The sequence below is a fragment of the Peromyscus maniculatus genome, chromosome 8 (assembly GCF_049852395.1).
Source record: "Peromyscus maniculatus bairdii isolate BWxNUB_F1_BW_parent chromosome 8, HU_Pman_BW_mat_3.1, whole genome shotgun sequence".
Taxonomy (NCBI): Eukaryota; Metazoa; Chordata; class Mammalia; order Rodentia; family Cricetidae; genus Peromyscus; species Peromyscus maniculatus.
Genome location: NC_134859.1, coordinates 91,947,583 through 91,962,864, shown reverse-complemented (window position 1 = coordinate 91,962,864; position 15,282 = coordinate 91,947,583). Strand labels below are relative to the sequence as shown.

Below are 15,282 nucleotides of genomic sequence, written 5' to 3'. Positions count from 1 at the left end.
TAGAGAGGACTCTGGGAAGAAGAAAGGCAGAGAAGCCAGGAGACACAGAGAGGAAACAGGAGGTGCTAGATGGAAGAGAGGTAATGCCATGTGATAGTATGTAGATTAATATACATGGATTAATTTAAGTTTTAAAAGCTGGTGGAACAAACCTAAGCTCATTATTTGGGAGCTGGCTGGCAGGACAGAAAAAGACTTGTTACATTTGGTGCTCCAACACGGGGCATGATCACACAGATGGAGAAGTCAGCCAGCACCACAGGAGAGCACTCCTAACAGTCAGCTGCTGTTCTTGGGGACTCAGGAATGCTCAACAACTTCCCAAAGCGGGGTCCATAAATGCAGCTCCTGCCCATACCCAACAGCATGAGGCTAGGTTCTCAGGGAAGGTTGAAAAAAATCTCTAAGCAGATACAGTATGCTTAAAAATGTACTTAGATGGCACATTTAAAACCTTTAAAAGTTTGTGTGTTTTCAGAAAAAAAAAAAAAGATACCAATGAAGACAAGCAGCCTAGGTGATCCAGACTCAAAATGCCTCTGTTGCAGTTTCCTCAAAATTCTGCATCCAGAACAACTTCAAAGCTGCTAGCTGAGATGGTCCAGCCTCACAGACTACTCCAGCCAAGACTTCAGATAAGCTCTACACCTTCCCATCACACAGAAACTACACAAAAAGTAATACAGCTAGCTCTCCCAGGACTTTATCATTATCTTCATTTTCTCAGGGTCCCCTAAAGATGTTGTCACCCCCAGACAGTGGGAAGTAATTTAAAAAATATGACACCCACATTCCCAAGAGGTGGGGTGGGTGGTTTTTGGTTGTTCGGTGGCTATGGATGCTTGTCATCATTTAGGGGGGTTGGTTGCAAATTGTTACTGGTCATAGTAAGAGAGGAAACTAAACAAGGGAGGTTAGATTCAAGGATCTCTTTCTGAAAAGAAAAAAAGGGGGTATAGGAATGATAGAGTAAAAGAGTAGATTATTGAATCTACTTTTAACTAAAAAGCAACTATTAATCTCAAATATTTCACATTGGTATGGATTTTTGTATACAAATTTAAGGTTATTTTCATTAGAAAATACTCTACATATGTTTCTACTCTTGTTTATATTTCTGTGAGTTAAAAAAGATTTTTCTACATTGATACAAATTTAAGGTTATTTTTTGTTACACTGTACATATTTCTATTCTTGTTTAAGGTACTGTACATATGCAGCTCATTTTAAAATGTAATGTAAAGTTCTAGTCCTTGAAAGCAATTTAGGATAATAAAGAAAGACAGGTTGGTAGTCATATATAACAATCACACTTATAGTAATGTTAGGTATGTTTTTAAGGTCAAACAGAGATATATTTTAAATAGATAGATGGCCATCAAATACTTCAAAGACCTACAGAATATGACATTTAAAATGTTTTAACAGCATAAGGCTTTTCATGACAGCAAGACATGTCTGGCAGCACCAATCTACTTCAAAGAAGGCTATGGGCATCAAAGAACCCCTATATAGAGTTTGCTTTCATTTGTGGCAAAGTTAGCCACTGGGAAAAGAAACTGCCCTTGCCTCAATTGCTGACATGGTCCAAATTGAACAAGCAGGACACAAAACAAGGCAATTGTCAAACTTTGCAAAGACAAGATAGGACAGTCCTTCAAAATTCCTGCTTCAAAAAAATGTCTGCCAGATATTCTAGGCCTGTAGACCAAAGATGGATGCCACAGCATTACAGAGAAACCTTGGGTGACTGTCCAGGCAACCAGATGTCTCTGTTGTTTCTGTAGTTTTGGAAGTTGTGTGCTCTCTATTTAATGTTTACTCAGGTAATATTATATCCTTATCGGGTCTTAGATGGAGCTGAAGACTAGTTATAGTTTTACATAAAAATGTAAAATAAACTTACATAGAAAAAAGTTTATAAGGTTGAGAAACATAAAAGCTTAAGCTGTTTAAGAAAATGTTTTGAGGTCTAAAAAGATAGTTTTAGAATGGTAATACAAGTTATGATAGAAAATGGTTTAGGTATAAAACTTTAAATTCATCAAGATAAGATAGACAATTGAGTATTTTCTCTGATTATTCCAAATACAAATGGATTGGACATTGTAGATGTAATTCTTACCTGATAATTGCTCTTATTGTATATAGTTTTACCATGTTAGAATTAAAACCTTTCCTATTCATTGAAACAAAAAGAGGGAAATGTGGTGGGATATTTGTACTATGATTGGTGTAATAAAGAGCTGAATGGCCAACAGCTAGGCAGGAAGAGGTTAGGAGGGACTTCCGGAGACAGAAAAGACTCTGGGAACAAAAAAGGCAGAGAAGCCAGGAGACACAGAGAGGAAACAGGAGGCTCTAGATGGAAGAGAGGTAATGCTACGTAATAGAATGTAGACTAATATAAAGGGGTTAAATTAAGTTATAAGAGCTGGTGGGACAAACCTAAGCTAAGGATGGGCTTTCATAATTAATAAATCTCTGTGTCATTATTTGGGAGCTGGCTATCAGGACAGAAAAAGACTCATTACACATGTATACATCATCATCATCCATCATTGGGGTAGATTATACAGCATGTGATCTATATCTCAATATTTAAAAGACACCAAATAATTGCAAAGAAGAAACTGTACAGTGAGAGAAGAATTTAAAAAAAATTAAAAATTAAAAAAAAGAAAGAAGAATTCACCATTGAATGAGGCCTGTCTCAGGATCTCCTGCATTGTATTGTAGCTTATTGGAATTCCAGCACTCGTGAGATTGGAGATCAGTTCATTTGCAGGCATCGTATTATTTCTGATATTATCAAAAGCTGTAATCTCTTTCAATAAACCTGCAAATATTGGAGGAAATGAGAACAGATGTTGACACTGAGATCAAGTCCTTTTTAATCCTTGGTACCCACAGTTTACAAAAGGAGATAGGTATATCTTTAAAGAAATTCTGAGTCAAAAAGCTTTTAAAACACATCGGTGTGTTTTTTTCCTTAGAAATCAATTAAACAATAAACAATATCAAACAGTAGTTAGGCATAATTTCTGAGGAAGTTCATTTTGGTCATTAACTGTTTGCTCTCAGAGATGTTTCTGCTACACACATCACTGTAACACACACCAGCAGTTGAGCTTGCCAACAGCTGGGCAGCTGTTCAGAGAAGAAGGTCGAGAAGCAGAAACAGAAGCCAAGGAGTTGAGGGAAAGAAAACAAGGAAAGAAACATCTGGTGCAGACTAAAGAGTAAGACCTTGTCTTAGACTTCAGGAGCCTTCCTCCTGCACAGGCATGTCTGCTAGCTTTCCTGCACGGGACCTTTGCAGTGCTCTTTCACAACGTGCGTCATGAGTGGGAGGATAACCACATGGGTATTCATAGAAATGAGAGGTAATATGCCCCTGGGGTAACGGGATATTGCTACTATATAGCATACATATACTGAGACAAGTAATTTGCCTTAAAGAATCATTGTAGACATGAAATTCTAAATAATTAATTATACTCAAAACACAAATTAAATATGCTAAGAAATGAAAAGTCTGGATATAACACTTAAAATAAGACAGAGGGAACTCTGGGAAAATACTAAAAATAAAGATAAAACAAAATTTACTTCAGAAAAGTTTAAAATACCATAAGATGATTTAAAAATTTTGATTTTATTCTTTTAGTATGCTTACTGGTGAATGATGTTGCTGGGCTAGATGAGTCAACAAAAGAACCAATTGTTTCTTTTAAGACCACTTCTCTTTCTGCAAAGTTAAAAAAATGAGTCAATTTAAAACTTACAACAGCAGGAGCTGGAGAGATTGCTCAGTAGCTAAAAACATTGGCTGCTCTTAAAGAAGACTAGGGTTCACTTCCCGACATCCACATGGCAGCTCATGACTATCTGTAACTCCCGCTCCAGGGAATCTGACACACTTCTCTGACCTCTGAGGGTATCAGTCATGCATGTGGCATACCTACATGCATGCAGGCAAATATTCATACACATAAAATAAAATAAATCTTTTTTTTTTTCAGAGACAGGGTTTCTCTATGTAGTTTTGGTGCCTGTCCTGAATCTCATTCTGTAGACCAGACTGGCCTCAAACTCACAGAAATCTGCCTGGCTCTGCCTCCCGAGTGCTGGGATTAAAGGTGTGCACCACCACCACTGCCTGGCTGAAAATAAATCTTTAAAAATGTATTAAGGCAATAATTGTGTTAGTATTATTCCACTCAACTATCAAATTTCTGTGATCACAACACATTGGTTAGACTGAGAGAATGCAAATATGTGCATGGTCACACCTCCCACAGTCACACAACATACAGACACAATACACAGATTCAAGGGTTGGGGTTTTTTTGGTTTTTTTGTTTTGTTTAGTTTTGTTTTTGGTTTTTTTGTTTTGTTTTGTCTTTTGAGACAGAGTTGCTCATTTTTGTTTTTGTGAGACAGGGTTGTGCAGCCCTGGCTGTCCTGGAACTTGCTCTATAGACCAGGCTGGCCTCAACTCAGAGATTCACCTGCCTTTGCCTCCCAAGAACTAGGATTAAAGACATGGGCCACCACTGCCCAGCAAGATTCAAGTTTTATAGAACAACATTTACCCTTACCGCCTGTGATATACTCTAAAATCCTCTACCCAATTTCAAAGTATTCCATTTCCCTTTTAATGCTATTCAGGACCTATCACATTTATTACATAACTCATGTGAACCCACCCCCCCATACACTTTTAGAACTCATACACAGAAGATGTATATAAATTTTCATTAAAGTAGATATAAATAGGAGTAAAAGACAACATGTAGATCCACTTTCTACAAGGACATCATTGTTTTGAAATCTGGTGACAAAAAAGAACAATGTCCTTGTTTTCCTACTGTTAGTACTCCCTGTTCAACATGGAAGCAAATAAAAACTATGCACCAAAGCAAATGAATAGGGCTGGTGAGGTCCATAGCTTGGTGGTATATTGAATATTTTAAGCTGAATAGATAGATCATAGGATGGATACGGAAAGAACACATCCACTGGATGTGTCCATAGCGTCTGAACCAGGCCAGGAGACTTTCAGGTGAGAGATGCCCCACATACAAGGATGCAGCACCCTCATCTCCAAAGCCAGAAGGATACTGAAGGAACAAAAGGGAAGAGGGGTCAGGGTTTGGAGCTCTTCCTGTCTCATATGCCTCTCTCACACTATGGCATGGCTCTTGAGTGGGAGAAGGTTCCAACAAAGAACTGCTCCGTCATTGGGTTACATTTAACTACACTAAAGCAAAGCAAATGGAATCCTGGGACCACAGCAGTTAGATGCCTGGATTAATCCCCTGACAAGAACTAAAAACTCTAAATGAAGTAAGTGTTTCTATGTCTTAAACACTCAATGTGCTTCCCAGTAATGAATTTCCAGCTCCCCACTCCTGGCTCCCCTCACTGACAGAGGCTCTAACCCAGTGATGCATTTCCAGCCCCCCTCCACCCCTCCACCCTACCCCACTCCCACTCCCACCCCTAACCTCCCACTCCCCACCACCACCAGCCTGGCTGTCCTCACTGACTAACCATGAGGCTCTAACCCAGAAGCATAGCAGCTGTTATTCACCCAAAGTATTTGTAAAGACTAAACAAAAAACTGACAACTTTAGTTTGTATTTTCAAAATCTCAGTGTCTAGCGTCCTCCTGAACTGGAAAATATCCCTCCTTCAACTTATGAAAACTTCCCAGCATTTCAACACCCAAGAAAAAATATCAAAAATTGGGAAATGTTCCTTTTTTGAAGGTGGCAAGCTTGGCTTTTCTCTCAGTATACCTCTAGGGGTCGCTCTCTTGCAATTTGCAATACCCTTCCATATGTATTCCTTTTTAATCTATGTAGAAGTCTTTGAACTTTGGGAATTTATAGGTGATGTTTCTCTCAGTATTGAAAGGTCATCAGCCACACCCTCTTAAATAGCTTCTGAACAGCCACCCTTTCCCTCCTGTGTATTGAGGAGCATTAAAAGTCTCTGTTTCTTACGCCTTGAACTCTTTCCTATATTCCAAATCTTTGTCTTTATTGGATTCTCTATAGAAGGAATGTTTCTCCAGCCTTACCAAGCTCCTGCATTCCCGTGGTCTGCTTATAGAATAATCACTCAGAAGCTTATATTAATTATAACTGCTCGGCCATTAGCTCAGGCTCATTACTGACTAGCTCTTACACTTAAATTAACCCATAATTCTTATTTATGTTTAGCCATGTGGCTTGGTACCTTTTCTCAGTTCTGCCTTGTCATCTTGTTTACTCTGTGTCTGGCTGGTGACTCCTGACTCAGCCCTTCCTCTTGCCAGAATTCTCCTCATCTGCTTACCCTGCCTATACTTCCTGCCTGGCTACTGGCCAATCAGCTTTTTATTTATCAACCAATCAGAGCAACACATATTCACAGCCTACAGAACAACATCCCATAGCACTTCTCCCCATATAAATCCTCCATTTTATAATTCATATTTATGTTTTTGTTTAATATACTAATATAATTCAGAGATTATTAATTTTAATTTCTAAATTTTTGTTTATTTTTTACAGATTTCTTCACTTTAAATTCATGAAGTTATAGTCTATGTCTTTTCTGTATATTTTACCTTTCATTTTTAATGTCATTATGATTGTTGTATTCAATGACTGTGTAGTCATGATCTGAGCAGATAGTTTGCATGATTATTGAACACTCAGGTTGTTCTCATCTTTTCATTATGTTTTCATAGAGATATTCATTCCCAAAACTCTTCATTCTTTTTATAAACATCACTCTCAGATAAATTTCTGAATTAACTAAGTTTTATGGGTCATTGTTTGTATCCAAAATGTATCATATGATAGAATAAAGATGATCTCAGTAAATAGTCACACTATTTATTTCTTCATCTTCTAAGAATGTTTAATACAATTGAAATTCGAGTACTTTATAGTTAGTTAAATCATACATTAGAATAGGTAGGTAAGATAAATTTCATATTATGAAAAAGATATCCTATGTGCTGGGGATAAAGTTCGACTGGTGTTTGCTTAGCTACACAAGTCCAAGGTTTGATTCCCAGGACTGAATAAACTAGGCATGATGGTGCACACTGATCTAAGCAATCAGTAGGTAGAGGCAGGAGGATCAGAGGTTCAAGATCATCCTTGACCACAATATATTTGAGGCCAGCCTAGGATATATGAATCCCTGTCTCAAAACAGCAAAACAAAATAACAGAGCAGATACCCCAAAGGTCCCATACTGAATAGACGTAATGTAACTCAAGGGTACAAATATTAGCCAAAGCTTCTCAACTGAGCAAATATTAAAAGCAGATTTATTTGGTTACTATAAAGATTGAAGCAATTACAGAACTGAGAGACAAAAGCTTCTGACTGCATTCCTCTCCCAGCAGCCAGCTGGACCAAGCAGCTAAATGAGTGCGGCTGCCCACCTTGATGTAAACTGCAAGCTGTGTACATCAATTCTTCTTACAAAGAAAACAGGACCATTCCAGTGGATGCCTTCTGGTGACTACTCCAGAAGCCACACACATCTTGTCCTTTAGTAGCTCATCGAGCCTAAGCATTCTATGACTATGACCATGGTGAAGAGATATTATATTCTATATCAAAGGAATCCAAAAATCCATGGAGCTCTGTGTCACCCCTAGAATCCAGGACTGAAGAAATAGAAATATCATATTTTTATTTTAACTATTGCATTCCAATAGATGAGAATCTGTTTTTAAAATATTAATAACAAGATTACCTCTATTAGTCTCAACCAAGTAAAGACTATCCAAACATTCTCCACCTTGACTAATATGTGGGCATCAGTTCCATAAAGAGCTCCCTAATATACAGTATTATCATTCTTTTAAAAAGAGCCGGTGTGAGCATGCATCCTCTAAGCAAGACCTGAGAAGTAACTGAAGTACTCACCATCCATCTCAGAAATCGGAAACATCCCAGGCTGGCCTTTCTCCTGTAAAGATTTCTTGAAGCTCTCCAAGGCAGGTAAAAGGTCTTTAACTTCAATTTTTCCATCAGTGACTTTATCGACAACATTGCATGTGTCCTCTATTCCTATTTTGGTGGCAAAATATAAAAAGCAGGGTTAGTGCATCCAGCTAATCACATAACAACCTGATTGCATGTGTGCACATGTGCACAGGTACTTAGCTATCCACCTTGGGTTTTTTGAAAGCATTTTCAATGGGACTTGGTTGGCCAATTAAGCTACTGTATCTGGCCAGGAACCCTCCCATGTCCACTTCCTCTCATTGCTGGGATTACAAGCATGCATTATCATTGTTCCTGCATGCTACATGCCAAACTTTTTCATGAGCACTGCAGACAGAATTCAGGTCCTAATTCTTGAACTATCTTTCCAGCCCCAAAACAACCTGATGTGAAGGAAATGTATTCATTTTCTAGAATACTTGTTCTATTTATTTATTTTTTGCTATGTTGAACAGGAAGTAACATAAAATTTAGAGATTTTGATGCTCTATTAGAAAGCAACATAAATTAAGACCTATTATGTTAAGCATTTAACTCACAAAACTAAACAACAACCAGCAAAGTGACCCCTAATGGTGCCAGGGCCCATGGATGTAGCTCAGGGTAGAGTGCTTGTCTGGCATGCATTCAGTCTCCAGTATCACATAAGCATGGTGCATAGCAGCACCTGGGAGGTGTGGGCAAGAAGCTGAGAAGGGACTCTGCTAAAAATTACACATAAAGAGCTGAGGAGCTGGCTCAGTAGGTAAAGTACTTGCTGTACAAGGGTGAGGGCCAGAATTTGGATATCCAGCACCCTCATAAATGTCCAACAAGCAAGGTAACCCACCAGTAATCCCAGTCCATGAAAGAGAAAAGGGATCCCAGAACACAGTAGCTAGGTAGACAGACTCAATCAGTGAGCTCTGGCTCATGTGAGAAACCCTGCCTCAATATATATGGTAGAGAGCAATTGAGGAAGATAACAACATCAACCTCTGATATCTTGAATACAAAATTACACACACACACACACACACACACACACACACACACACACACACGCCAGCATGCATACACACATATCAAAAACTTAAATCCATACATAAGCCTACAAGCATGAAGCTTCTGTCTGTATTTTTTCAAATTATACTTACTCCGGCACTCATTAAATATCTCACTGTTGGCCAGTTCTCTGACGATATCCTTAAACTGTACCACATCACCTTTAGAACAAAGAGAAGGAACAGTTTAGGTATTCTGGTTTTTCTTTAAAAAAGACTACTTGATGGTTTAAAGCCATAGTTATAAAACACAAAAATAAAAAGGAAACACAACAATTATTTTGAAACACGTGATAAGCAGATCTAGAATAAAAACTATCAGGGATATTACTTTGAAAATATGTTCCTTTTGTGGGCTCAATAAGTTATATTATATATATGAATATATGTGTATACAAATACACATGTGCACAGTAACAATTTATGAAAATAGGGGACATGAACTCGAGAGAGAGCAGGGAAGGATACCTGGGAGGGTTTAGAGGATGTAAAGAGAAGAGAGAAACATTGTAATTAAATGGAGTGTCACTGGGCAGTGGCGGCGCACGCCTTTAATCCCAGCACTCAGGAGGCAGAGGCAGGAGGATCTCTGTGAGTCCGAGGCCAGCCTGGACTACAGAGTGAGTTAGTTCCAAGACAGCCAAAGCTACACAGAGAAACCCTGTCTCAAAAAAAAAAAAAAAAACAAAAAAAAATTACAGTCTCAAAAATATTATTTTTTAAAGCAGGCTGAGCAAGCCATAAGGACAAGCCAGTAAGGAGCACTTCTCCATGGCCTCTACATCAGCTCCTGCCTCCAGATTCCTGCCCTAACTGCTTTCAATGATGAACTGTTATATGGAAGTATGGGTGAAAACCCATCCTCCCCCCAAAAATGAAGTAAATAAATAAAATATGCCCTTTAATACAAATGTTTTATTTAAAAAGTAAGAAAAATATTCTTTTTTTTTCTGAAATAGAGAATGAGGAGGAGGAAGAGAAGGAACAAGAAATAGGCTGGCTGAAACTCCTTGGGCACTTAGGCTAAGTGACACTTAAGAAATATGGAACCTTCGTTGGTTTAAAGTAAAATAATCTTAAAAATCTATTTAAAAATGAAATAACCACTCACTAGAAGGAGTAGTGTTATCCAACACCTTCTGTATTTCGCCATCTGTTAGGTGGATTCTTATAGCATCTAAACTTTGCTTAATGTCAGAAATGGCATTACGATCATTTCTGTCAATTTTGGTGTTGTAAAGTCTCTCTTTCTCTCCTGGGAAGAGACAATGACTTCTGTTAGAGAAGCACAGAATTAGAAGAGAATTTATTCAACCTGGCAAACAAGTGAACACGCCACAGTGAACGATGAACCTAACACGGAAACACTGGCTGGTTTCCTCGTAGATCACAATAAACATTGTATTCTTGGGCCCTCAGAGATGGCTAAGTCTGTAAGAGCAATTCCAGAGGACCTGGGTTCAATTCTCAGCACTCACACTGTAGCTCACAACTGTCTGTAACTGCAGTTCCAGGGGATGTGACTCCCTCTTTTGACCTCCACAGGCACCAAACAAGTGTACAGTGTACAGTCATATAATCAGGTAAAACACCAGTACACACAAAATAACAAAACAACAAAACAATTTTTAAAAATCCAAAAGTGTATTATAGAAAAGAAGCAAAAAACAAAAAGATACACACTGTGATTGCATCTATATTTTGAAACAAAACCAGAAAGACTTCTCATATATCCAAACTACTGAGGCATTTGGGATTTCACTTTTGTGCTTAAATACTGAAAAGTTTGTAGTTTATTCTTATCTGTGAATATATATACTTTTCCCTTTGCCTACCTAGTTTTTACACCATCCTCATTGGAAAAGAACCAATCTTATTTCCTATAGCAACCTTAAATGATACCAATATTATGTAACTGCTTAACAAACGTAATGAAGTCTATTCCTGTATTTCCCATATCATTTTGGCATTTTTATATTTTCATGCAATGGTACCAAATGATTTGATCATAAAGATTTTATAATATAAAAATGAAGACAATAGCACCTGGTAGTGTTTGGCTTTTAGCAGCTCTTCCCTTTCTGTGTTCTCATGTTAGTTTTTATATGTTGGTTTATATTATATCAAGCTTGTCTGGTTCTAGAAGGAAGCTGTCCTTTATATACCTTTATTGAGACTGTATTAAATACATAAATTTAGGGAAAAAGTAACTGACATCTTATTAACCTTAAGATAGTCCTTTCCAGAAAAGACATATTTTTTTCAAGTAAAATATAATTTTGTGTTCTTTAGGAATGTTTTAGGATTTTTGTTCTACAAATTTTGTACATTTCTTAGAAAACAGATGAATACAAATGTGATTAAATAATGAAAAATCCAAGTATGGTGATCTTTGAGATTACAGGTGTGCACCACCATAGCTACTGAAGCAGGAGGATTACCTTGACTTTTGGGACAGACTGAGCTACATAGTTTGTACAAGGCCAACCTGAACTATGTGGCAAGACCCTGTCTCAAAAATGAAATAATTGTGGAATTCTTTTCAGCCTCAAAAAATCAAGAATCCCATCATTTGCAAAAACACGGATGAACCTAGGGGACATTGTACTCTGAAATGTCAGGACAATTACTGGATGATATCACTTGTACAGAATCCAAAACCACTGTCATAAGAGCAGAGAGGGTGACGGTGACTGTGAGGAGGAAAGAGATGGTGCTGGTCAGAGGGTAGAAAGCTGTAGTTAGACATGGTAAGTTCTGGAAGTTTATCACAGAGCAAAGCAGCAGTGGTCCCTGTGCACTGAGGGCTGGAGCAGGAAATGGGTCATAAAACACCATAATGGATCTCTTAAGACATGTTCACATGTTGTTTATGGTAGCAGTTACACAGAACCACACTGCTAACAACGTTGATATGTTTTCATGAATTTGTGAAAAACATACTATACAGTAGTTGATTATGTAAAAAAAAAAGCCATAATAAATAGTCTTAAAGGTCTACTCCACTCAGTTTGCCAAACCTTTTAAAAAATATTTTCTAACTGTTCTTAATTTTCTAATCATTTCCAAAGTCAAATACGAATACTGAATAGTCTCAGAGAATAAAACCTCAGTGGATAATTTTCTAGCACCGTCAGAAACTGCTCACAATTCTAGGTTTAGGTTACACTTAGCAATGTTTGCATCATCATTCAAAGCAAAGTTACAAATAATCTACCTTGTGCCCTTTTGTTTTCATATTGTATTTTACTTGTGCTTTATCTAAATCTAGATTGTTTTAATATGTAAGCCACTGTTTATCTTTACAAATGTGAGCATTAAACACATTCTAAGTAAAACTCACCTTCAGATTTTAGAGTTCTCAAGGTATCTGCAAATGTGGTCAGAAAGTCTTGAACGCTAACTTTGCCTTTTTCTGTAAAGCAAGGGAAAATTTAGCTGAAAGAAATAATGTTTCTAAATATATTAGAACTCAATATAACAGCCAAGTCAGCCTGGGCTATTTCTTTTCTTTTGTCTCTTGCATTCTCCAAAATATGCAGTTCTATTTCTTTCTAAATACTTACTGATTTTATCATATTGATAATATACGCTATTAAAATAGTATCTTTTTAAAAGACTCTTCGACATTAGTTCTACTTTTTTTTTTCAATTTACTTTCCACAACTTGACAAGAGAAGTCTTTCTAGTTAAAAAAATATTTGATCCCTTCCATAAATAATGCAAGGAATTAACAAGGCAACTCAAGTAGTCTATCTGGCACTGGGGCAATGCTTCAAGGTCAAAGCTGGAACAGCTGCCCACTACACATAAATACTTCAGTAGCTCCACTCCCTTACAAAACTGTCAAGTGCAGAACTATTATGGGATAATGAGTAGAGGCTGTACACCAACATTAGCTATGTAAGTGTGCTAAAATTTAAGTAGCATACTAGCAAACAGGATTCATCAGCACACAAGAAAGTATGATACTCCTACTGAATATACATTCATTAAGAGTGATATAGCCCACAAGGAATAAAATTTGTGTTTAGAGGAGAGACAGTCCTAGCTACTACAATGGTCTGTCGCCACAGTATACAAGCAGACATGTGGTATATCAAGAAAGGCGCTTGTAATGCAACGGGTAGTGGTCAGGAACAAAACTGTCCAGAAAGGTCCTGCAGGGCAATGATAATGGGGGAACTATGTTTTTATTAATTAATTTTTTTCATTTATTTTACATCCTGACCGCAGTTTCCCCTCCCTCCTCTCCTCCTAGGGAAACAATTTTTTTTCTTTTCTTTTCTTTTTTTTTTTTCAAGACAGGGTTTCTCTGTAGCTTTGGTGACTGTCCTGGATCTCGCTCTGTAGACCAGGCTGGCCTCCAACTCACAGAGCAATGACTGGACAAATGATACAGGATTTGACAATTAACCCAAAAATTTTCTTTTCAGGATTCTCTAAAGATGTCTTCACCCCCAGAAAGTAATTTTAAGAAAATGATGCCCACATTCCCAAGAGGTAGGATGGGAAGTTTTTGGTTATTTTATGAGTTTTGGATATTGTCATTGTTTATGATGGTTGGTTACAAGTTGTTAATTGTTAATGGTCAGGGAAAAAGCTGAACAAGGAGATTAGATTCAGAGGTTTTGTTTTAAAAAAAGAAAGAAAAAAGAATATATATATGAGATAGATCATTGAATCTACTCTGAGAAAAAAGATAAAGAAATAATAGGATAAATGGGTAGATCACTGAATCTACACTAAAAAGAAAAAGGGGAAGATATAAAAATGACAAAACGTAGATTACTGAATCTATTATGAAAAGAAAAAATACCTTTAAAAAGGAATTGTTTGTTTTAAATAAGATAAGTAATGAAAATTTTTTGTCTGAGTTTATCAAATGTTACTGGACTGGACATTGTTAATATATATAATATAGTTTTTTGTCTGAATCTGTCAAATGTTAATGGACTAGACATTGTTAATGTAATTTTTGACTGTATATATTGTATATACTTATTGGATAGTTTTTCTTTTATTAGTTATAAGCTTTTTTTAAATTTTAGACAAAATAAGGGGAAATGTGGTGGTATTGTGTTCCCCAAAATATTGTGCACCCTAATAAACTTATCTGGGGTCAGAGACAGAACAGCCACTAGATACAAAGACTAGAAAATGGTGGCACTCACACCTTTAATCCTAGCATTCCAGAGGCAGAAATCCTTGTGTTCAAGGATACAGCCAAGCATGGTGACTCACACCTTTAATCCCAGAAAGCGAGCCTTTAATCCCAGGGAGTGGTGGTAGAAAGCAGAAAGATATATAAGGCATTAGGACCAGAAACTAGAAGCATTTGGCTGGTTAAGCTTTCAGGCTTCTAGCAGCAGTTCAGCTGAGATTCATTCTGGATGAGGGCTCAGAGGCTTCCAGTCTAAGGAAATAGGACCAGCTGAGGAACTGCCAAGGCAAGGTGAGGTGGCTGTGGCTGTTCTGTTTCTCTGATCCTCCAGCATTCACCCCAATATCTGGCTTCAGGTTTGATTTTATTAATAAGACTCTTTAAGATTCATGCTACAGATATCAGCAACAATTTTATTTAACATGCTTAAAAATTAAGATAAAATGCACAGATTCTTATTTAAAAAAAAAACAGCTTACTGAAATTAAGAAAAGTGAGTACCTTTGTACTCTAAAGTCATTCCATATAAAACTTTCAGTGCTGAACCTGAATTGATGGCTTGGTGGTTAAGACTGCATATTTTTCTCCCAGAGGACCTGAGCTGGATTCCCAGAACCCAACATCAGGTAACTCACAACTGCCTGTGACTCCATCCCTAGGGGATCTGATACCTCTGGCCTCCATGGTTACCACACATACACACACACACACACACACACACACACACACACACACACACACACACGAGAGAGAGAGAGAGAGAGAGAGAGAGAGAGAGAGAGAGAGAACATGTGCACACACACACTTAAAATAAAACTTAAAAAAAAACCTCTTAGTACACGTCTTCACTTGTGAGTTCTACTAAATAGCTGAGGAAGAAAATAGAAAGGATATTCTCCAATTTGTTTTAAGAACTTAGTAAAGACAACACTCAACTGCACCTGTCACTAAACTAATGAAGTTTCTTGTACACTAGTCAATGTCCACTTCTCTGAGTCACTACTGTGTGCAGCATCCCCTATCATCTGAGATTCGGCTTCTGATGGATGAG

At 37.4% G+C, this 15,282-nt stretch overlaps 1 protein-coding gene across 1 annotated transcript in view; it reads right to left on the bottom strand.

Moving 5' to 3' along the window:
• Positions 1–15,282, bottom strand: part of Efcab3 (EF-hand calcium binding domain 3) — a 419,664-nt gene that overhangs the window by 319,790 nt on the left and 84,592 nt on the right. The window contains exons 25-30 of the mRNA XM_076543522.1: positions 12,411–12,482; positions 10,179–10,322; positions 9,161–9,229; positions 7,944–8,087; positions 3,680–3,751; positions 2,696–2,839 (exon numbers count right to left, since the gene is read on the bottom strand). Of these exons, the coding sequence (XP_076399637.1) occupies positions 2,696–2,839; positions 3,680–3,751; positions 7,944–8,087; positions 9,161–9,229; positions 10,179–10,322; positions 12,411–12,482 (645 nt within the window). The remainder of the gene's footprint in view (positions 1–2,695; positions 2,840–3,679; positions 3,752–7,943; positions 8,088–9,160; positions 9,230–10,178; positions 10,323–12,410; positions 12,483–15,282) is intronic.